Below are 23,270 nucleotides of genomic sequence, written 5' to 3'. Positions count from 1 at the left end.
AGGCACCAGTCAGTGTAGAGGTCATGTGGTGGTGGAACATTAACTTGAATCCCTGGCCAAGACCTGCAAATAATACTTAACATTCCTGATGGGGAAGTAGGCAGCATTCACTATTGCTACAGGTGGCGTTATGGCAAGCACAATCAGCTTGTTGCTATAGAACCCGAGTTCGATTCTTAGACTGGACATATTGACAGTGATTGTCATTTACTCACTGTCCTTGCTAACCCAACATTACAGTATGGGATTTTGTTGGGATTTTGATGTCAGATTTTTTTTTTAATAACAGAACAGAGGAAGGAAAAACAAATGAATAAAAAAAAAAAAAAATTTAAGAAAAAAAAAGTTCGTGGTGCAGCAATGACTAAGGTCATCGCCCACTCATCAAGAGAACCTGGGTTCAAATTTGTATTCTATTGGACATTTTTCTCTCAAACTCAGGCAGACCCTGAATTCACCCGGTATGCCTTTACAGCTACTTGCCGACTTTTCGGTGTTTTTTTTGGGGGGGGCCTCAATAATGCCTTCCGACAGAGGCTCTGTGTATGACGCCATATTTAGAGGAAAGTTGCCACCGCAGCCATTTGGCATTGTGCAGGGCACTCATTCCCAACTGTGCATGGGAGCCAGTTCCTTCCTGTCTGTATGATGCCTTGTGGCTTACGACTTTAAACTTTGAATGACCATTGTGTAGTCGATGTTTAAAATAATAGAACACTTCTAAGATTACCTCTCAGACTGCAGGCACTCTTCACTGTAATTCAGGAATTAATTTCAAAATTTCACAACATTGTCATTAAACTGGAAAGCAAAATGAAAAGAAATTGGTAAAGCAGTTGTAGCCTGTATGTAACAAGGACACTTTAACCCCCTACCCTCGGGGATGGCTGGACCGCCTCGTGCCCCTCCCACAGGGATAGGAGGAAATTTAGAAAAAACACGATAAATTACCTACTTCCAGGTCAATGGAAGTATTACTTAGCCTTTTCCTCTTTTTTATATATTTTTTAGTATGAGAAGAGGTCAAAGGGACATTTCAATGGGTAATGAACAGGGAAAATTAGCAACCAAGTGCACATGGGGTGTTGCCAGGTGATAAATTAGCTACTTCATGGCCAATGGAAGTATCAGTTAGCCTTTTCCTTAATATATATATATATATATATATATATTAGTATGAGAATAGGGCATAGGGCACATTTCAATGGAAAAAGCGAATGGAAAAAAACTGACTGGGAGTTGTGTTGTGTGGCTAGGCTGTAGGTTCGCGGTGGAAGGGGTAAGGGAGGGGAGGCAGGGAGGCGAGGCAAACAGAAAAATGGCTAAACTGGTAACACTGGATACGAGTACTAGCGGTATTAGCAATGCTGCTTATAGCTACACATTGGCAATACTGACAGATGATACAAGACCACACTTGAAAGCCTGGGCGATTTAAAATATCCGTGGATCACAGACGTGACGCCCTGCGGTATGGTACTTTTATAACGAGTGTCACTGTAGTGACAGCCCGCAGGTAAGGGGTTAAGCTGCGGTTTTTCTGTAATACTGTTTGGAATTAACAATTTCACTGCAAGAAAGTCTTTCAGGTTTTACTGTTACCACAACCAAAGCATCTTATTCAGCTAAGTGGGGAGATTTTTTTGTAATGAAAAGATGATATGGAACTTTTTTCTACTTGCTTCATTGTAGCTCGTCTCCCCTTTGTTTGGTAACATAGTCTGGCAAATAATGAAAATTATGTAAATCGGTAAGGGTTTACTAGCAAAAAATAAATAATCAAAATTAGAATTAAAAAATGAATTATACAAAGCACTTGTTATACACCCAACGGCCTTACACTATATGAAATCTATATAATCGTCGGGAGATTCAAGAACAAGCTATGTAATGTAAACCAATGTGACCTAAAATGAGGACATACAGCATTTTCAGTGTTCCTTCTGGTAGACAGCTTAATGACCCACTAACCAGCATTGCTCTCCAGTTTAGGACAAATAATTCGAACCATCTTCCTTGTCTTAAATTTCTTCTTCCTTTTTCCACCCGTCTTCTTTTCTTTCTGTTTCCCTGCAGCGTGTTCCCCTCTGGATAGCCTCTCATACCAGATGTGGGCAAATTCTTCTTCTTCTTCTTCTCCTTCTTTTCTTCTTCTTCTTCTTATCATTATCATTACTATTCCTCTCCTCCTTCTTCTTCCTCTCCTTCCTACTCCTCCTGCTCCTCCTTCTAATCTTTCTCATGTTTCCTTTCAGCATCCCTATTTAGCCCATTTGCCTTCATGTCGTATGAGTTCCTGGGGGCCACGCCAGATCACTGGTGCCACGTGCCAGCCTTGGTCGAGGCCAACTGGACAGAGGAGCAGATCATTGCACTTGCCATCCCTCTCAGGTAGGATATACTACTGAGTCTCTGGGAGCTTAATCAGTTATATGGTACCTCGCCTTTTCCAGTCTCTTTGGTGGTAACTTCACTCTGTCCCCCAGGCAACAGAGGAATGTTATGATTTTGGTGGTTTGCTGTTCTTACTTCAGTGAATTGCTCCATTAACCCCTAAGCCGCGGGGTTTTTGGTGCTCCTTGCATGTCCTGCAGGGATATACGCACTCCTACAGACTATGTAAAAATATCTGCCTAAAATCAGTTATTAGTCCTAGAATATTATAATTAAATATGCATATGGCACATACCTTCAGCTTTCTCCTGGGATATTTGTTGAGTCTTTGTCGAGTACCGTAGGACTTGTGGAGACCTCTGAAGCTAGGTAACGAAGTCTCCAATTTACACTTCCCAACACCCCGTAATATGATTACCACTGCCTGATATTATCACTAGAAACACTGTTCTATGATTTTCAAATAGTTTGGAATCCATACTCCAAAAAAAAACACTGTGAAAGCAATGAAAATTACGAAAGCGTATGAGCTTCCCACTTGCGCTCGTTCCCTGCTGGTATTCTGTCATTTATTATTCATAAAAACACTCACACTTTATATTCCTATTACTATATAACACTTATGTATATCTGCAGTCTTTATCCATAAGTTTCCTTCAGTAATAGTAGTTTATTGTCACTGTAGGCATTCAATTTCTTTTTCAGTAAAATACGTAGCATTCACTTTCTCGTCCTGTATACTAGCATTGAGAGCGAATCTCACTTTCACTTTCACTTTCATAAATCATAGTAATAGTAGTAGTAGTAATAGTTGTTCCCTAGGCAGTCTGGCCGAACAGCCCCGAGTCCCTTAGGAAGGCCATGGCCGAGACCGGGCTTTCCCACAGAGCTCTCAAAGAGTGTATGTTGTGTTGTTGGCGTAGGTGATTGTGTGCAATGCAGTCTTCCATAATGTGCTTAATAGTATGAGGTGCTGTGTTGCATCCTGGACAGGCATCAGTGACGGAGTCATCCAGCCTTTTCTGGTAGCTTAAGAGGGCTGGATGGTGCCCACATCTCAGCCTGGCCAAGTGGACCCTGTCCTCACGGGGAAGATAGGATTCAGAAGGGTGGATGTCGGGAGGCCGTGCACGCAGCTGTGTTGTCTTTAAGTGACTGAATGAGGTGGCGAGTGATCTGAGTGTGGATATGCTCCTGGAAGCTGGTCTGAGGTGGACGAGGGGGGAGAGATGACAGTATTTGTGTATGGTATCGTGTGCTGGGTGTTGTTTTGATGTTCCTTGGTGTGGGTGGATGTGCTGCCATGTACTGTAGTGGATGTTGTGGGTTTGTGGAGGCTGCAGCAAGAAACTGGGTGCCTCTCATGTCAAGGTGATCCTTGACTTTGAGGACTTTGGTTTCTTGATGTAGGTGGTCTGTGGGTGTAGTAGCTGTGCAGCCCGTGACACTTTTTAGGGCCTTGTTCTGTATGGTCTGTAGTGTGTTGTAGTGTGTTTTGGTGAGGTTAGAAGCCAAGGCAGGGCTTGCATAATTCATCACTGAACATATGTATTGTTTGTATACTGTGGTGGTGGTTTCTTTCTTGTGTCCGAATGTTGTATGGGCAAGTGACCTCAAAGCATTGAGTCTTATTGTTATTTTATTTTTAATGTTTGTGATGTGTTGTTTAAATGACATTGATGTATTGTATGTTACACCAAGGATTTTGTGTGTGTGTGTGTGTGTGTGTGGTAGGGGAGTATTGTTTATGGTGAGGTGTGGGATGTGACTGTTCTGCTGTCCAGTTTGTGAGAAGAGTCACTGTAGATTTGGCTGGGGCTATTTTGAGCCTGCTTGTGGTGAACCATTCGTATAGTGTGTTGGGGTAAGGTTGAATGATGTGTGTAGCTCTGTTTGCGTTTTGGTGCGTACATGTAAGTGTTATATCATCTGTATAGGAAGCTATGTGTATCTGTGGTGCGTGGGGTGTGGGTACGTCGTGCATGTATAGGTTAAAGAGTGTAGGGGACAAAACAGATCCTTGCGGGAAGCTGTTTGTGAAGTTTTTGATGTTAGAAGACTGACCTGCAAATGTTACTAAATCATAGTATTCATACATGCTAGAGTGAAACTTTCACTTTCATTACTCTTAGTATATATACTCATATTCTTATATTACTACTCATTTACATTTCTATTTACATTCTCTATTTTATTTACGTTATTTACATTTCTATTTTATTTACATTATGTTATGCACTGTCACTTGCAGTAACTTCTAAAATTATTATCCACTGTTCAGTTATATTTACATTCATTGCTTTCACTTGCTGTTCACACATTATTTACACATTACTTACATTTCCACTTGCACTGTTTTAGAGTCACCAGAAAGATCATAGTCATTGTCCATCATTATCATTGATAAATTAGCCAGTTCACGTTCCACAGCAGTCACTTAGCCCTTTACCCCTTTCCACATGAGGTTTAATAGGGGTAGAGGTCAGAAGGCCTTTTGCATGTGGCTAAAAAGCGGCGGAATTGGACAGGCACGAATTTGACGTGTTTTTCACCTTGAAAGATGACAATAAACTGAATTCTGCAGCCTATGGGCAGTGAAGGGCTGCCAATGTCAGCGTGGTGACAGCTGCTAATACATACGCTATGAAATGATTGGCAGGAAATCTAGACAGTACATAATAAATTAGGTAGTTCCAGGTGAATGTAAATATCACTTAGGCTTCTCCCTTCCTTTCATATATATATTTTTATTACGAGAATAGATTATACGGCATATTTCAATGGGAAATTACCAGGGGAAATTAGCCAACGAGTGCACGTAAGGTGTTGTCAGGTGATAATTAGCCAATTCCAGGTGTATGGCACTATCACTTACCTTATTTCTTTTTTGTATATATTATTTGGTATAAGAATAGGGCATAGGGCTTATTTCAATGGATGAAATCAGTGGAAAATTCAGGGGAAGCTTTGCTTAGCGCTGCGCGGCCGAGCAGGCGAGAGGAGAGGGTAATGGAGGGCAGGTAGGGAGGGGAGTCAAGAACAAGGAAAAATGGCTAAATTGTCAACAATGGATGGGAGTACAGATGAGATTAGGAGTGCTGACTAGTGCTGGACATTGGCAGTACTGATAGATGATACAAGCCACCACTTGTAAGCCAGGGAGAATTCAAAATAACACAGAATCACAAAAGTGACACCTTGCAGTATGATCCATTGTGCCCGAGCATCACGAAAGTGATGTCTCGTGGTTAAGGGATTAAAGCAAGGACACTACAGGTTTAGTGGTGTGCTGTTGCTAGCTCATTACGCTCCATGATCTGTGGCAGGATACTGCTTTATTGCTGATTGCCACTGCTTTAAGTTGCATCAACAGGCAAAGCAACTCATGTGTACATTATCTCAGTAATAAAGCTATTTCTTCATGTGAAAAAATGATTTTCAGAGTTCTAAATCCCTTCCATCCCATGCAGCAACCATTCCTCCTGATTCTTATTCATGTTGTACAACCAAACACAAAAGCCGTGTCCTGAAATTTGGTGAAAACATCTGCTGAAAGGCTCAAGTTTTGGTGCACTCTGCTTTGTGTCAGACAGATGGTTGGTAACACTCTCATGATTTGCCATTTTCTCCAGGTGACAAACCTTTGGATACGAGGATATTTTTTTCATAGCTAAGTGAAAGAAGGCTATATACTGCATTTTTCCTAACTGCTGCTTGTACTTGGTTTGTATATTAACAGTTTTTCATCTTTTTTATATTATGCCATGTCAGCAACACTGCAATTCAATTAGCTAAAGACTTGCCTGGAAATCAGTTCTTCTTCATTATTAATTTAACTTCTTAAGTTGGTAATTATAAGCTGCGATTGTCATTATCTGCCAGTGTCATTAGACAGAATTATCCAGACTATATAGTTACTATATAATGTTAATCGAATGTTTTGTTTTGAGTTGTGAAATGAATCCCACAGGTTGGAGTTCAAAAACATAATCGAAGTCAACGCACAACTATTCATGAGCTTCATTTTGGGTGCAATTCGTCTCTTATGGCATAAGGACTGCTTGCAGGTACTACCTTTCACCGCTGTGATTATTTCCTGGTCCTTTATGGGTGTGATTACATGAGGGCGACCTAAACGATGATCGCTCTCCATTGTGCCTTCCTCCCAGAAATGCCTGCTGACATCAAATGTTTGCACTATTTTTTCGGATTATCTCCCACTGAATAAAGGTGTACCATGTCCTCTCTCAGTTTCCTAGTAATTGGGTGCATGTTGTTTGCCCTCTCCATTCTCGACATTTAGTGGGAAGATGTAACTGCCAGACAATAATCACCTGACCGAACATGGTTCACATTTCGTCTCTCGGATGCAGCAACTCTCGCGAATGGATGTTATGGCTTTCAGATTTTCCTGAGGTTCGTTCACACTGTCAACCCATTAGCAGCAGATATGATGCTAAAAGAAAGTCAGGCTAGCCATCCATGAATATGTAACTGAGGCAGAGCTTTCATAGTGTGTGACGTGTCACAGTTAATCTTCGGACAAAACCACGACACGTATTTTGTCTTTGATTGTACCTCAGGAACTGGTTTAGCTTTGGTTTTTGCAGTCCCCATGGTATATGCCTGTCAACTCTTGCTGGTGATTCATCTGGAGTAAGTAGGATAGATTCGGTAGAAATTATATCTGATGGCTGGGAGTGGCCCACAGATTGGCTTTATGAGTGGAATGGGTTGTGTGAACCAAATATCTGCCATGTCGAAACTTGCAAAAACGACAGAAAAGGCATTTATGATATTTTTGGATTTGACTCTCTCGCTCTCTCTCTCTCCCTCTAATTATATAAAACAAGATGAATAGAATGGGACTGTGGAAGGTTTGGCGCATGTATATGGATCGGATGGAAAGCTGATGAATACTGTAATGAATGTTTGAAATGGTAGTGAAGCCTGCTTATGGGTGTGTCTAAGTCAGTCATTTAATATCAGTGTCTGTTTTCTGCTTCCATTGTTTACCAGTTCTCATTATCATGAGATATTAGTGATCTGTCAGTCTTCTGGGAAAACATGTATTATACACAGGGTTAGGTTTCCGGTAGCCATTTTGATACCTACATTCACTAATTAATGCAAGTTCCATGAAGATTACTTGCATTACAAGCAGAGATTAATTCTCTGTTGGTACTGCATTTCAGACTAGCTGGCTGTCTAGAACTGATGCCTCCCAAGACACAAACACACACACACACACACACACACACACACACACACACACACACACACACACACACACATACACACACACACACACACACACAAAATCCCGGATATGTCACTACCCCATCCCCAGTCACAATTGTGGATACCCTGGGTCATCCACATTTTAAAGCCATGTTAAGGGCCAACTTAAAGATTTTCAGGGCTCTAGATCCCTCTTTCCACCGGCATCTCCTCCACACTCTACGCATCACAGCATATGTATGTCTACCCACCACTGGACACTTATTACCACAGGGTGCCTCGTATGAGAAGCAGAGATTTGCACTGTTTTTCATGTTATGCCACTACACCGTCTTTTGAAAAGAATTAAAATATGTTCTGACTAACTACAATAGTACCTTAGATTCCAATGGGCAAGGACCCACAAATACCTGTAATCCTTTTAGTGGTCTCTTTTCTGCTGACAATCCCAGGAATCCCAAGAGGAATCCTGACCATTGCTGGCTAGTTTTTTCTCCACTTCTGACTTTTCTCTATTTTCAGCTTCCTGGAGCATCATCTCCCCTCATAACAGAATTATTGAGAACAAGTCCAAGAATAGTGACATCAGTTCTTTTTCTATAACCCATACTCTCTCAACACTCATTTTCGAGTCAAGATGACCATTCCATGTCTGTGTGCAGCTGCCTTATATTTGCCAGAGCATTGAAGAGGCCAACCCAGACTCTCATTTAGCACTGGGCGACTGAGTCATTGAGTTCACTTTGCTCGATGCCAACCAACCAGGTGATCAGGAACACACGCCAGTCTAAACTGACGTAAACATCCGGTAAATCTCGTGCAAGCAAGGGAGTTGTCAAGTGTCACCAGATTATTTGTACAGCCATGTTTTTCTTTTTCCTGGTACCTTCTAGGGTTCAGTGGCAAACTCCTCCACTGTTCAAGTCTGTCATATCTGCAGATTTGAATCTTTTGTTCCGTCATTACCTAATTAAGTTATCTACGGGTATACTGACCTTGATCTACCTTCACCCACGGTGGTCTAATGGTTAACATCTCTAGCTACTAAACTGCTGGCTCAAGTGCACCAGGACAATGCAGGGGCATTGTATCTCAAAAGTGTGGGTGAATAACTCTCCAAAAGCTCAAAGGCCATAGTTACTGAGCTGAGCTCCAGGGGTTAGTGTCTCTTGGTATCTGTTCCAACCATTACAATTTATCTGATACTTTTAAGAGGAAACTATAAATTACAGAAATCCTAAAGTGAACATTCATAAGAGTTTTTAATATGAACAAACAGCAATGACTCTGTAATGTTCACAGCCAGCAGTGTCTTTACTCTGTCCACAGACTCACCTGGTCAACATTAATCTGCATCTTTTCTATCGTTATTAACCCATGGCTTCCAGGTGTCATGTATACGTGATGGCCTGGGGATGCATGGGTGACACAAATACATGATCTAGTATTTTGCAGCATTGTTTGAATATTCTGCAGGTTATTTTCACCACATGCAGCCACTGGCAAACCCTCCTGCACTCATCCGAGTCACGCTTCAGTTACCTGCTTACCTCCATAATGGATAGACCTATGCAAAAAGATTTCCCTGTGTCTGGATCCTCAGCTGAATGCCCTAAGCCACCAACTTCAACACCAATGAAGTCCAAACGCCAGAAATGAAAAGGCCTTGGTGATGGTGCGATAGGGACAGAACTCAGGGTGACATTATCGCCAATTGTGAATGGAGAAAGTGACTCTTCCTCTGAGGAAAGCAACGACCATGATGAGTGTCGATATTTATGTGTCGGATGAGGAGGGTGGATCACGTGAGTCCTCCACTGTGCACCCATCGTTTTCCCCTGTACATTCATCTGCTATTTCTGATGATGGGAATGATTCCCAGGGTATTGACGATCCTGGAGAGGGGGATTTTGGCACGGATGAGGAGATGGAAGAGGAGGTAGGGAGTGGAGAAAGGGAGGAGGTGGAGGAGGAAGGTAGGAGGAAGCTAGGTAGGACAAGCCTCACACTAGTGCTCTGTTTATTTATGTGAGTAATGGAAGCAGAATGTTTGTATCATGATGAACTTAGTGCCTTATTTTTTATTGAAAGTTTCTGTGTGTGTATATATTTATTATGATGAAAACTACAAATCACAGGAAAAAAAAAAAATCTGTTATAGTTGTAAATACAGTGGACTGGAGAAAGGAGGAGGTGGAGGAGGGAGGGAGGAAGAAGCACGGTAGGGCGAGCCTCACACCAGCACTGTGTATATTCATGTGAATAATGGAAGCAGAAAGTTTGTTTCATGATGAAATCAGTACCTTATTTTTTACTTAATGTTTTCGTGTGTGTACATATGTTATGGTGAAAAAGTACATACAAGAAAACAATTCCGTTATAGTGGAAACTATAATGGATTATGGATAGTATGTGGATAACTATTTTGTTCACAATATAATTATTTAGGTTTTATGTAGTATTAGTAGTAGTAGTAGTAGTAGTAATACAGTAGTAGTAGTAGTGGTAGGGCAATAGTATTAGTAGTAGTTGTGGTAGTAGTAGTAGATGGTTGGTAACCACAGCCGTCGGCGTGCTTGGGGCCAACTGATTTTAATATGAGGGTTAGTGTTAACCTTCATATTACAACTCCAAATGGTGAACTGTATTAGAAAGGTTGGTTTTGATCTTCACAGTATAATTCCTCAATGGATGGAGGTGATTTTTTAGGAAAAATAAAAACAGTAGTAGTTATCAGTAGTGGTAGTAGTAGTAGTGGCAGTAGCAGTAGTAGTGGTACGAGTAGTAATGGTCGTAGTAGTAGAAGGCTAGTATAAGCCTTAGTTGTGCCACCGAATGCCAGCCATGCATACGGACAATGGCAAAAAAAAAAAAAGAAAAAAGAAAACTTTCCCCCTTTCCCCACTCATTCTCTCTGACTACGCACACTTCTCGGACAAGCTGAGGCAATGAGCTAAGCTGAAGGATTTGGTGAGTATTATGACACTTAGTTTTTTTTATTTTTGATTAAGTATTAGCAGAGATATTAAGGTTTAAAAAAAGGTGATATTTCTCTGCAATACCCGGCTGGGGGATGGGTATGCCAGACACGATGGGTTAACAAACAGTTTGCATAGTAATCTTCATTTATACCCAACTATCATACAGAATCTAGTATACGGGACTCTTCCTCAACTGATCCTGCTAACTGAGCCCTTTTTTTCTGCTCACTGGACTCGTCTGTTCATACTTTTATAATAACTTGTTTTATCACTCCAGTAAGGTCTGTGGACCCTCTTTAGCAACGTCTGTGGCACAACAATGCTTTCAACTGGAAGGCCTATAAGAAGTACTTTTTTACATTTTCATACGAGTATAACGACTGTTGCCTCCATGGCCCACAATCTGTAGAATGTGAATGGAGTATCACGGGGGTTAATCTTTTGGCCATAACAGGTAGACAATTATTTTCATTACCCTCTAAATACTATCGAAACTCCTTGGCATAACTGGAATAATGTAAATTTGTTCTTTATTATTAATTAGTTGTTTTAATGCAAAGAAGAAGGAACCAAAGGCTAGAAGCTGGTAAGATTGTTCCCTCCAAGGAAAAATAGAAAGATAATAGCCAAATTCAAGATCCGCTCATTTTGAGATGCCTGGATACACTGTGGGAAGACCGGGGATCAGAGGCAGTAGGAAATATAGACAGAGAAACACATTTCCAAAGCTGTTGGCGCATTATTTCTAAAAGAAACTACCAGCTGACCTATAACGTCAGTCGTTACTGGAATACTTCCTTGTCTACAACTAAAACCTCAAACCTATTGCTGTAGTTCCAGTGGCAAACATGAGGGTTGCCTGGTCCACAACTACAACTACACCGCTGCTGCTATACGTGGATTCAACCTGACAATGTCAAATGTGTCCGCTATCAGGAATAGAGGGGAGGAGCTCATCGCTTGCCACTCCAGAGTCTACAACACAAGTCAATACAAGTCCACAATAGTTACTGAGGTCAGTACAGTACCATGCTTATGTAAGAACCGCCAAGCCATTTTTGACTCTGCCTAGTCTTATTAGAAAAAAAATGATTTCTTATAATTCTGCAGCTGTCTTTCAGTTATTTGTTTATGCCAAGAAATATGAAGAAAAGTCCAGGGAGATTCCGGTGGGCTGTCGTCTACTGAAACATCATCACCATCATTATATTATTCATCTTTATCATCACCATAATAACCTTATTTGTCAATAATAGTAGTATAGGTAGAATGCAAAAATACGAGAATGAGATTATAAAAGCGTGCAGATGAACAAAGTGGCCATGGAAGTGAACCACAGATCGATTCATTTATTATTATTTAATCAAACTGGAAGATATAGAAAGTGATTAATAGTTACTGAAAAAGTCCATAGACTCCATACAATACCACATTTTACTCATCTTCGTCATATGTTTCAAACCGTAAAACAGAGTCCCAGTACTTACTAGTTTTCTTTTTTCTTTTCTTTTTTTTTTTACTGAGTGTAGCCTACACTCAAGGTCCATGACTCCTCACTACTCATGCCTAGAAAGATGCAAATTGAAGTTCAAACTCTAAATAAACTCGGACAACTATCAAAACTATTCCAAACCTCATTGCTTTTACGAGTATATGGAAATCTTAATAACAATTTTATTTATTCCTTTCCCATTTTCTTATCCATCTTATAAAACACCCTGAACGAACTCCGTATCACAGCATCCTTTCCGGAGAGCTAAGATGTAGTAACTAAAGCTACACAGCACCTCTCTGCATGTAGTTTTATGCAAAAAGAGAGAAACAGACCAAGGGTGAGGAAAGGTCGGTGAAGGTCGAAAAACCATCTCTTTCCAAGTATTAGTTCCACATTAGAAATCTGCCTCAGTAACCCTTGTGCAGGTCATTGGCATGCATCTAAGAAATTTATTAGATCATGCATTTACGAGTAACTGCACTCGGCACTCCGGAATAGGCATCTGAATCTTTCATTTAAGCCCTTCATTCCATTGACTTATTATTTTTAGTTCTTGAGACAGCCAGACATTTGTATATAGCAAAGGCTAGATCTGTTGTACTGCAAGGATTAAATAAAGCTTCTTTTAACCCCTTGAGTTCAAAAACTCTCCTAAGTTGAACAAACTGGCTTCAGGTAAGAGAGAAAAAAGCAGGAAGTACGTCATGTGAGCTGGAAAAATTAATCTGAGATCCAAAGCATAGGTGTGGATGAATAAACTCGCTAAAGGACCTCTTATTTTTGTTTCATGTTATATTGAATCAACCGGAACCTTTCCTCAGGTCACACAGAAGTACAACAGAGACCTGGAATTCATACTCTGGACTGATCGTTATACAACAGAGAACTCTTGCTTCTGCTTACCTTAAAAGTCACAGTTAAAAGACCATATCGAATCTTACACTAGCTGCGGGTTGCCACGCTAAGTTCCCGAGGACGAAGTCTCGTAAGATCTTTGTCGTATTCAGCAGACTCTCTGTTATTCGTTGATTTCAAGTTTTGCATCCACACTGTTAGACTTTGTAATCCTATCACCAATGGGTATAAATGTGCATGTTAATCCTTAGTGTTTAGAAAATTAACCTCAACTTCCTGTCAATTTTCCCTACCTACGGTACCTACTTCCCTGCTTATAGTAATTACCTACTTACCTTCCGTACCTCCCTGTCTTCCTCACTGTCGGTCTATTTACCAACCTGCTACTATCTCCCTACCTACCTGCATCCCTGCCTACCTTCCTGCCAATACAGGTTAATTTAGAATCTAAAGGAAAAGCGTTCTCTCTCTCTCTCTCTCTATCTATCTATCTATCTATCTATCTATCTATCTATTTATCTCTAACAAACAAATCTCTAACAAGGAAACAAATACGTGCGTGGGCAGAGACTGGACACCATGGAGATGGAGGTGACGTTTGGTGATTGGTTTACTAGCTGTGACATAGCTGATGACGCCACAAGGTATTCCCATTTGATTGGTCAAGACATTTTTTCGATCATTGTCTCCATAGAGAAGACCTAAGGGTGTCAACCACTAAGATGAGGACTCACCATCAGCGGGAAAGGATTCATTTGGTACCTTTATTGTCAAAACTAATTTGTCACGAATTCGTGCGAGCGTATTTATAAATTCGTGACATTGTATTTTAGCGAGAAAACCACGAATTCTAGTGGAATTCCCACTGGGCATCACTCAGTTCAACCGTCCTTGTATTCACTTTGATCGGGATGGTTTTCAGAACATTTGTCACTGTTTCACAAGTGACCATTCTTATCCACGACATTAGTGCTTTCACCGAGTGATTTATTGTGAGCCTATATTGTTCACTTTCTTTCTGTTGACCGTTGAAGCTAGGCCACGCCCTACTTTCGGCAAACACGGCCGGCCCCTGTCTCTTGTCCCAGTTTGAATTTAGTCAGCTTTCAGTCGCCTTGAGGGTAGGACCGTTTGTGCCCAGCATAAGGCAGCGCTGCCGTTGTACAGCGAGTTTCTGAATCTCTACCTAAACAGTGAATTGGCGAAGCGGGTTTAACGAATTGCAGCTTTTGATGTTCAACACAGGCGCCCAGTCTTTTCGCTCAGCTCCCCTCCACTGACCAGTATTTCTATTGCGTTTTTCTAGGCTTAAGCGTGTTTAGCTTTTGAATGAGCGAGTGAGTGTATTCTTGTTATTTTGAATTAATTTTTGAGATTCATATAACGTAAATTTATTTCATTGTAATCAATAAATTTACAGTTCTTTTCTTTGAGCTTAATGTAATTAAACTCGTGTTTTATTTTTCCACATTAAGCTTATTTTAGTTGCCGCTCCTAGTTTGCACAAACTCCTTACATTAATCATAACTGGTACCTGGCCAGTTCTTTTGTATCAAACTTAAATCCGTTGTGCCAGCCAGGAGTTAAGCATCGGCAAGAACCTGTTTATTATTATTAGCATTAGTTATTGATTGTCAGGGGTGGAGTCACTTTCTCAAGAGGCTAACAGTACTAACAAACAGCATGCATGAGTAATTAGTCTCTGCTGTGTACTGTTGAGAAAGTTTATAAATTCTCGTCCTTAGAGAATCGGCGAAGTAAGCCGGCATAAAGTAAAACTTACTGCTAGATTTTTACAAGTTAATTTCTTGTCTCTGTTTTCAAGTAACATCTAGAAATATTTAATTCATAAATTCACATCCCTCCGTGACATCTGGCGACCTCATTCCAGGATATTAACTCCTAGGTCTAAAGTTATTAACGAGATAATACCCACTCACTCATACTTAGGTATTTATCATTAAAGTCTGTAGGCACTATGTTACTGGTGGTTATTGATTCATTTTTATTAATTTTACGTAATAGTTTTCCCAGTCAGTTGCTTCTTTTTAAATTTTCTTTCTTTACCAGTTTAACTAGATAAAACTGGCCACCACCAACCTGTGCCTATATTCTTTACTCTTGATTATTGGCATTTCTCAGCAAAATTGCAGTAAGTACTCAGTCTTTAGCCCACTCAGCCTTAATTGAGTTAGCATCATGACCACTAATATATAGGCCTATATACAGGAAGCCAAAGATATGGGGCTTAGTGACCCCGAACAAATAAAGAAGTATGTTCTCGGTTTAGTTACGAGCAGTAACGTGAGAATGATGCTCGTGAAGAGCGTAGAATTCAATGTGAATATGAGCGAGAACAAAGCAAACATGAGCGAGAACAGTGCGAGGAATGTGAGAGAGAACGTGAACACGAGCAAAAACAACGTGAACACGAGCGAAAACAACAGGAAAGAGAACGCGAACACGAGCAAGAACAACGAGAGAGAGAGCGTGAATACAAGCGAGAACAACGAAAGAGAGAACGAGAGCACGAACGTGCTGAGCATGAGGCACGTGAGAAACATGAACTTGAGATGTTGAAGCTCAAGCGATACTCCTTGGCTTCAGACAGTGCAGCTAACCCAAGCTCCACGAGCGCTCTCCCTGCACATGTTCTGGCGACCCCACACATCAAGCTTCCTCCATACAAGGAAGGCGAGCGAATTGAGCCATTCATAGCACGTATCGAAGACATGGCTCAGCTGTACCAGCTAGATAAGGCAGCTAAGCAGCTCCAGTTTCTTCGTTTGTTTGAGGGCCCTGCTCTCGATATTCTCCACAAAATTCGTGGAGACAATCTCACGTATGAGGCGATGAAGGCTGCACTCATCAAAGTGTACGGTCTCAAAGTTGACGACGCCAGGAGTCAGTTTATGAGGGCACGTCTACAAGAAAAGGAGACTGCTATTCAGTTTCTTGATCGGCTTACTGCTTACTTAGATGAGTGGATGGAGAAAGATGAAACTCCTCCCACGCAAGAGGGGATAATTGACCTCATGCTGTGCATGCAGCTTGAAAAGTCTTGGCCTGCTGAGCTTATGGCTCAGCTTAAGATCTGCCAGGTAAGGGATGCCAGCCAAATGGTGGAGAAGGCTGATGCATTCTTCACTGCGTACGGATATCAAACTCGTAAGCAACACACCTGGAACAGGAAAGCTAACAAATCTGGGAAACCGTCTCAGACTGAACCCCAGCAACAAGGCCATTCTCAGAATAATGGCTAAGGTTCAAACAAACCGCAGAAGAAGGACCAGGGGCAAAATACCCAGATACCTGAGTAGAAACGGTACAACAAGCAGAACCCTAACCAGCAGCAGTACCGGTATTTCAAGCAGCAGCAGGGCAAGGACAAACCACGTAACCCTCAGTCAGGACAATCGACTTTAGTGTACCGGAGGCAGGAAGCAAATGCAGCCTTCATTCCACAACAAGTGCACAGTGGTGCCAACCCTACCAGTACAGCTACTTCTCCGCAGTTCACTAGTCCCCCAGCGACAGAGAACCCTCCGTCAGAGGTGATCAACACTCCATATCCCCAGACGGTGAGTACGATCCCTCAGGTATCAGATTCTCAGGGCACCATGTTTGCCTCATCATTCATTCAGCAGCCTCATCAGTGGCTGGCTGCTTCCTCCACAGGACCTCCCACAGGTAACAGTGCCTTCCTTGTTCAGCCAGGGTTTGTGGGAGGCATTCTTGTGAAGGTCCTGAGAGACAATGGTTCCTCATGTTGCTCTGTCAGGCAAAGTCTAGTTCGGCCTGAGGAGTACACAGGTCGACAGATCCACACTCAGCTTATTGATGGATCAATGAGATTGTTCCCAGAGGCACGTATCCAGGTGGCATCTCCATTTTACACTGGTATGACAGTCACAGTTGTCATGCCAGAACCTTTGTATGACCTAATAATAGGCAATATTCCAGGTGCCAAGTATAGTTGCACCATAGATGATGCTACTCAGACTTCGGCTGCAGTAACATGAGCCATGGCCGAGGCTCCAAACTGTGTCACCCCAGTGACCATTGCATCGCTGCAAGATCTGATTTGTAACCAAGATGTTGTCCAAGAACAACAGTCTGACCCAACACTTGCTGCCGTGCGGAAGAAGCAAAAGGGTAGAAAGATTAAGTATTCACGGAGAGGTCAAGCCAGGTTCCTTCGTAAACAAGGACGGCTCTACCGTGAGTCACGAACACTCCAGGGCGAGGTTCAACTGCAGTTTGTCATTCCTGCTAAGTATCGCCAAGCAGTGTTAGAATGAGGTCATTGTTCAGCCTCAGGAGGTCACATGGGCAAAAGGAAAACCCAGGGCCGTATCCGTGCTGACTTTTTTCTGACCAGGAATGGGACAGGAAATAAATAGCTTTGTGCGTTCTTGCAATGTGTGTCAATGTACCACCAATCAGGGACATGCCCTTCCTGTGCCATTTGAATCCACACCCATAATCTCTGAAGCAGTTGAGAGACAGGGCAGTGGTAATATGGGTGCAGACCTGACGTCTCCCCCATTGGCCCCACAGGACACATTATGTCCAGGGCCTGTACGTACATATGTACCGTAGGTTAAGGGAGAAGTTTGAGTACCCTGCAGAGACAATGCGAGGCTGTATTTGAATTACCTTTTGGTGTCTCGAGCTGTGGGCCTGTCTGAGGATTGCCAGAGAATGCACATTATCCACATGAGTGTTCACACCCACGGTGGGGTTAAAATGTGACCTGCTCGAGACTGCGTAGTGATTCTCAGCTTGCCAATATTAATCATAAGTGTAGAGTTAGGTTTAACCAGTAAGGTCTTTTGAGATTCTGTCCTCGGACCACCCTGGTTAATAATTTAACCAGTAAACTATAAGGATCCTTTGAGATTCTGTCCTGGGACCACGTTTCCGGGTTAATAGTAACGTAGGTTTAGGGTTTAACCAGTAAACTATAAGGGTCCTTTGAGATTCCGTCCTGGGGCCACGTTTCCTGGTTAATAACAATGTAGATTTAGGGTTTAACCAGTAAACTATAAGGGTCTTTTGAGATTCTGTCCTGAGACCACGTTTCCTGATTAATAATGTATCCAATACAAAAATAATGGCGACCTCGAATGTACAAAGCTTGGCTGTCACTTAAAATTTTCGCCTAGGTAGTACTTTTTGTAACATAAGTACTGACTACTAGGCAGAGAAATTGTAATTTAATAAAGATTGTTTGTCGCACTGACTCTTTTGATGTTCCACCTTGATTGCTTTCGCAGGTGCAGCTGGCGGGTGTAGCAATTTTGTCGTGGAGATCAGTTGATCATCTCTGCCGCATGCTGCCGCCTCTTCTCTTCTGCCTCATTGCCTTTATTTACTATTGATTTATATTACATAATTTTACACGTAGGTACAGTTACTCCACAACTGTCACACCTACACCATGTATTACATACATCACGCTACATAACAGTTAGTTGTTAATGTAAATGTAGCAAACTTTTCGCTCAGTTTGACCTGAGTACAGGATTTTTCACCGTCGTCATGGAGTTTTTTCCTCAAGCTTACTTCTATTAACGTAAATACAAGGTTTTTACACTCATGGGCGAATGTGATTTTCTCCTGTAGCAGGATAGTACACACACCACAGCGTGAATCTTGTGTGACTGTGTTAGGATTTATATGTGTATGTATAAAAAAAAATTTCTGAAGAAAAATTTGATTTTGATGGGGCGTAATGTCACGAATTCACACGAGCATATTTATAAATTCCTGACATTGTATTTTACTGAGAAAACCATGAATTCTAGTGGAATTCCCAATGGGCATCACTCAGTTCAACCGTCCTTGTATTCGCTTTGATGGGGATAGTTTTCAGAACATTTGTCACTGTTTCACAAGTGACCATTCTTATCCACGACATTAGAGCTGTCACTGAGTGATTTATTGTGAGCCTATATCGTTCACTTTCTTTCTGTTGACTGTTGAAGCTAGGCCACGCCCTACTTCTGGCAAACACGGCTGGTCCCTACCTCTTTTCCCCGTTTGAATTTAGTCAGCTTTCAGTCGCCTTGAGGGTAGGGCCGTTTGTGCCCAGCATAAGGCTTCGCCACCGTTGTACAGCGAGTTCCTGAATCTCCACCTAGACGATGAATTGGTGAAGCGGGCTTAGTGAATTGCAGCGTTTGATGTTCAGCACAGGTGCCCAGTCTTTTCGCTCAGCTCCCCTCCACTGAACAGTAATTTTATTCATTTTTCTAGGCTTAAGTGTGTTTAGCTTTTGAATGAGCGAGTGAGTGTATTCTTGTTATTTTGAAATAATTTTTGAGATTCATATAACGTAATTTTATTTCATTGTAATCAATAAATTTACAGTTCTTTTCTTTGAGCTAAATGTAATTAAACTCGTGTTTCATTTCTCCACTTTAAGCTTATTTTAGTTGCCGCTCCTAGTTTGCACAAACTCTTTGCATTATTCATAACTGGTACTTAGGCCAGTTCTTTTGTATCAAACTTAAATCCGTTGTGCCAGCCAGAAATTAAGCATCGTCAAGAACCTGTCTATTATTATTAGCATTAGTTATTGATTGTCAGGGGTGGAGTCACTTTCTCAAGAGGCTAACAGTACTAACAAACAGCACACGTGAATTAGTCTCTGCTGTGTACTGTTTAGAAAGTTTATAAATTCTCGTCCTTAGAGAATCGGCAAAGTAAGCCGGCATAAAGTAAAACTTGCTGCTAGATTTTCACAAGTTAATTCCTTGTCTCTGTTTTCAAGTAACATCTAGCATTATTCATTCATGAATTTACATCCCCCCGTGACATGGTTCACAATTGCGATGTATACAATGTGAGCGATTAGACGAACGAAAAGAAAAGTGTTTTTGTGGATCTGCCACGCCAAAACTAACAACGTCGTCTTCGGGGACAGAGTTACGAAATTGAGGTTTGGGATGCAGTGCTTTGGACACTAATTGTTCATGAAACTAAACTATCATCCTGTTAATAATGTTTCTTTGGTTGTTCATTAATTTCCGGGGCACTAGGAAAAAGAAGAGTAAATGAAAGAAGATATTTGTTGTAACCAGACATGATATATCCTGTATTTAATATATATCTCTACTAGAGATTTGTTGTAAGTTGAAAATACTAATAGAGGGATGACTTCAGAATTAAATAAGGGTCACAGTTCTATCACTCAGTAGCAAACCACAATGCTTGAAGCCCTTTCGTCGTGTGACACATTTCCCCTTTTTATATATGCCACCTGCAGATTAATTTACTCGCATTGAAGGATACTTTTCAAGCTGGAAGGGTTAGATACAGCCTTTGTTAACCATTTATTTTTAACAGCCTTAAATGTAATAAGATCATTGGTGGTGATTTGACTAAAGAAAAATCTCCCCATCGGATTGAAAGAGTCTGTTGGGTGAGAGTAGGGCAGAACGTTGAACCTGAGTCTACAGGAGAAGAAGTAATGATATAAAAGTATGCTTGACCTTGTCTTGTACGGAACCTGCCTTGCCCTTTTCTGTGCATTCTTAACTCACGCAACATCATTTCTGTCCTACTCTACCCCTCCCTCATATATCCTACCCTATTACTACTCTGCTGTGCCGTGCCATGCCATGCCTGTCTTTGATCTTCCTAATCTTGACTTTCCCTATCATAACCACATCTGCGGCATGCCCCATCCCTCCTTTATCCATTCTTCCCTGCCCTGCCCCACGACGTGTCTCCCTTGCCTTGCCCCGCCCACCTGTCCTTGATCTACCCTACCCTGCCTTGTACTATATCTCTGCCCTATCTTATCATAACTTAACGATTCTCTACCTGCTGTACCCTGGCGACCAGTGGGACCTAACGTGCGAGAGACGGGCCCTGTATTCAACCACACAGGCGATGACGCAGGCAGGAATCTTCTTCAGCAGCATCTGTTATGGGCACGTCCTGCATAGGTACAACTGTGTCAGAAGTCTGCCATTATTCACACTCAGTGCATATCCGTCACTTTCCTCTCTTATGAACAGTAGCAAAGAGACTCATCACCTGTAAGAGCAGAAAACCATCTGTATAGTATTTATCCCTTACGTCATCTTACCTGGTTAGGACTCAGATAGGGATTCCACATGTCCCCTGTGTAGCCTAAGCTGAATAAAATCTTCTGACATTTGCTGGTACTTATACAAAATTTGCATTACACAGGTTTGGAAGGAGAAAGGGAGTGCTGATTGCTTGTGCGCTGTCAGCACTGGTTAGCTTCCTCATCACAGCGGCACCAAACATAGAGACTTATATCTTTCTCAAATTTCTCTTTGGTGCTGTTGAACTTGGCAGCTACCTTGGCTGCTTTATTATTGGTAAGTCACACACACACACACACACACACACACACACACACACACACACACACACACACACAATTTTCATCGTTATTATCACCTTATCCGAACTTTACAATTGCAGACACACTCGTTGGAAATGAAAATAGTTTATCACAGCGCATGCACATAGCCAAACATTAGCACCCAATCTTCTATTATTCCGGGCCATACGAGGGCCTGAGGCTGAGCTAAAGCAGTTCAGTTTACTCAAAGACGCAGGAGACTACACTGACATTGCAAAAAAACTTTTAGCCACCTCATGGATTCGAACCACGTGCGTTACCAATGGTCTGCCTCCGACCAAAGACTTCGTTACCACCGTCACCTGAAAGATAATACCGTTGCTGGAGTAAAATTTTCTGACAGTGGCTGAAAAATAATACGTGTGTCCAAGGTCTGGAAAAGTTTCAATTCCCCGCAGCATAAGCAAGTGTATTAACTTGTTGCTCCAAGCTCTCCCAATTTAATAGTTAAACTCCCCTTGTTGGATATACTGACCTTTTTCTTGCTTAAACTCGGGTAAAATTAAATAAACTAATGGCAATAAACATTAAAATAACTGTAATTGATCAGAACGGTCCATCTAACATTGAAATCTGCATGCAGACAATTTTTTTTTTTTTCCTCTTCCATCTTCATTTCTCTTTTTATTCCGAGACTTTTCATATTAACCCGCCCCGTCCCGACGACGTATGGGTACGTCACCACGATTTGCATTTGCCAGTCCCGGCGACGTACCAGTACGTCGTGCAATTGCAAGGTACCTAATTTGCACAATTTTCAATTTTCGCACGTGATTTTTCGTATGTATACACGGGACACCTTCCTCTATTCCTGTACAAGATACCAAGCAGGGACAATGCCTTACACTGCATAACCTCCCCCCTCCCCCCCTCACGCCATTGTCTTGGCAAAGGACCTGTTACCAGTGACCTGGCTAGTAAAGTTATTCAGGGCCAGAGTGATTCCCCAATCGATGACAATGTGGAGGACAATGTTTACATAGCATTAGAAGAAGAAACAGCCAGAAATAATGATCAGGTAGTGTGGCAAAAATAGGTCAGGTATGGTGATTAGTTAGTGAGTGAAACAATGCTTATAATGCCTTTATTACTGCTTGAAAACCAATATACTGTCATACTACATATACATTCGTACCAAGTAAATAAATAAATACCGTTTATGAGTGGATAAAATAGTTACCCTCCCATAGAACTCGTTTTCTTTGGTGCCAGCATGTTAGAAAACCCACTCAGGTAAGGAGGAACTCCTACCTGGATTGGGCACTTTAAACCTCAGGTGAGCGATTTCTCTATGAATTTTCGATGTTTCTCACCAAAAGCGAAGGTTTTAGCCAAAAAAAAAAAATCGAAAATACCTCGGGACTGGGGGATGTCGGAGGTGCGGAAAACCTCGGGACGTGACGGGTTAACCCACCCCGTCCCGACCACTTTTCGACCACTGGTACCCCCCAATCCCGACCATTTTTCGACCCTTTTTTTTTTGCTTAAACTTTTGCTTTTGGTCAGAAACAATGGTCAGTGGCAAAGAAATTGGTCCCCGGGGTCCCTAATTACCTTAACCAGGTATGCCTTGGTCCCACCTGGCCCCGTGTTCTCCGTAGGCGGTCTGAGCCTCTAACGTTTTCTATGGTATTATAAGTCTGGGAAATCAATGAAAGTAAGTAGAAATGTATTTATTACAAACATAAAAACATGTGATAAAAGAGTATATTGGATTTTATACAAAAACAGAGCAGAAATAAGCATTGTACCATCGTGTGAAACTAGCAAAATCGGCCAACTTGGTCACGATGAATCGCTAACATTCTAAAATCATGATACATATAATTTTTTTTACTTACATAATACTTCTACAATAACATTATACCATTTTACATTTTATTGAACTGTTTTTACG

General features: G+C 41.6%; 1 protein-coding gene across 1 annotated transcript in view; it reads left to right on the top strand.

Annotated features, from left to right (window-relative positions):
- Positions 1-13,545: 13,545 nt before the first annotated feature.
- The window catches only part of LOC145406386 (solute carrier family 22 member 21-like), a 78,398-nt gene continuing 68,673 nt past the window's right edge, over positions 13,546-23,270 (top strand). The window contains exon 1 of the mRNA XM_080277551.1: positions 13,546-13,610. Coding sequence (XP_080133677.1) covers positions 13,546-13,610 — 65 coding nt within the window. The remainder of the gene's footprint in view (positions 13,611-23,270) is intronic.

The sequence above is a fragment of the Coenobita brevimanus genome, chromosome 70 (genome assembly GCF_032717465.1).
Source record: "Coenobita brevimanus isolate Jiangsu-jjx chromosome 70, ASM3271746v2, whole genome shotgun sequence".
NCBI classification, from domain to species: Eukaryota; Metazoa; Arthropoda; class Malacostraca; order Decapoda; family Coenobitidae; genus Coenobita; species Coenobita brevimanus.
Note: the sequence above shows the minus strand (reverse complement) of the source record. Positions and strands in the feature narration are given on the sequence as shown.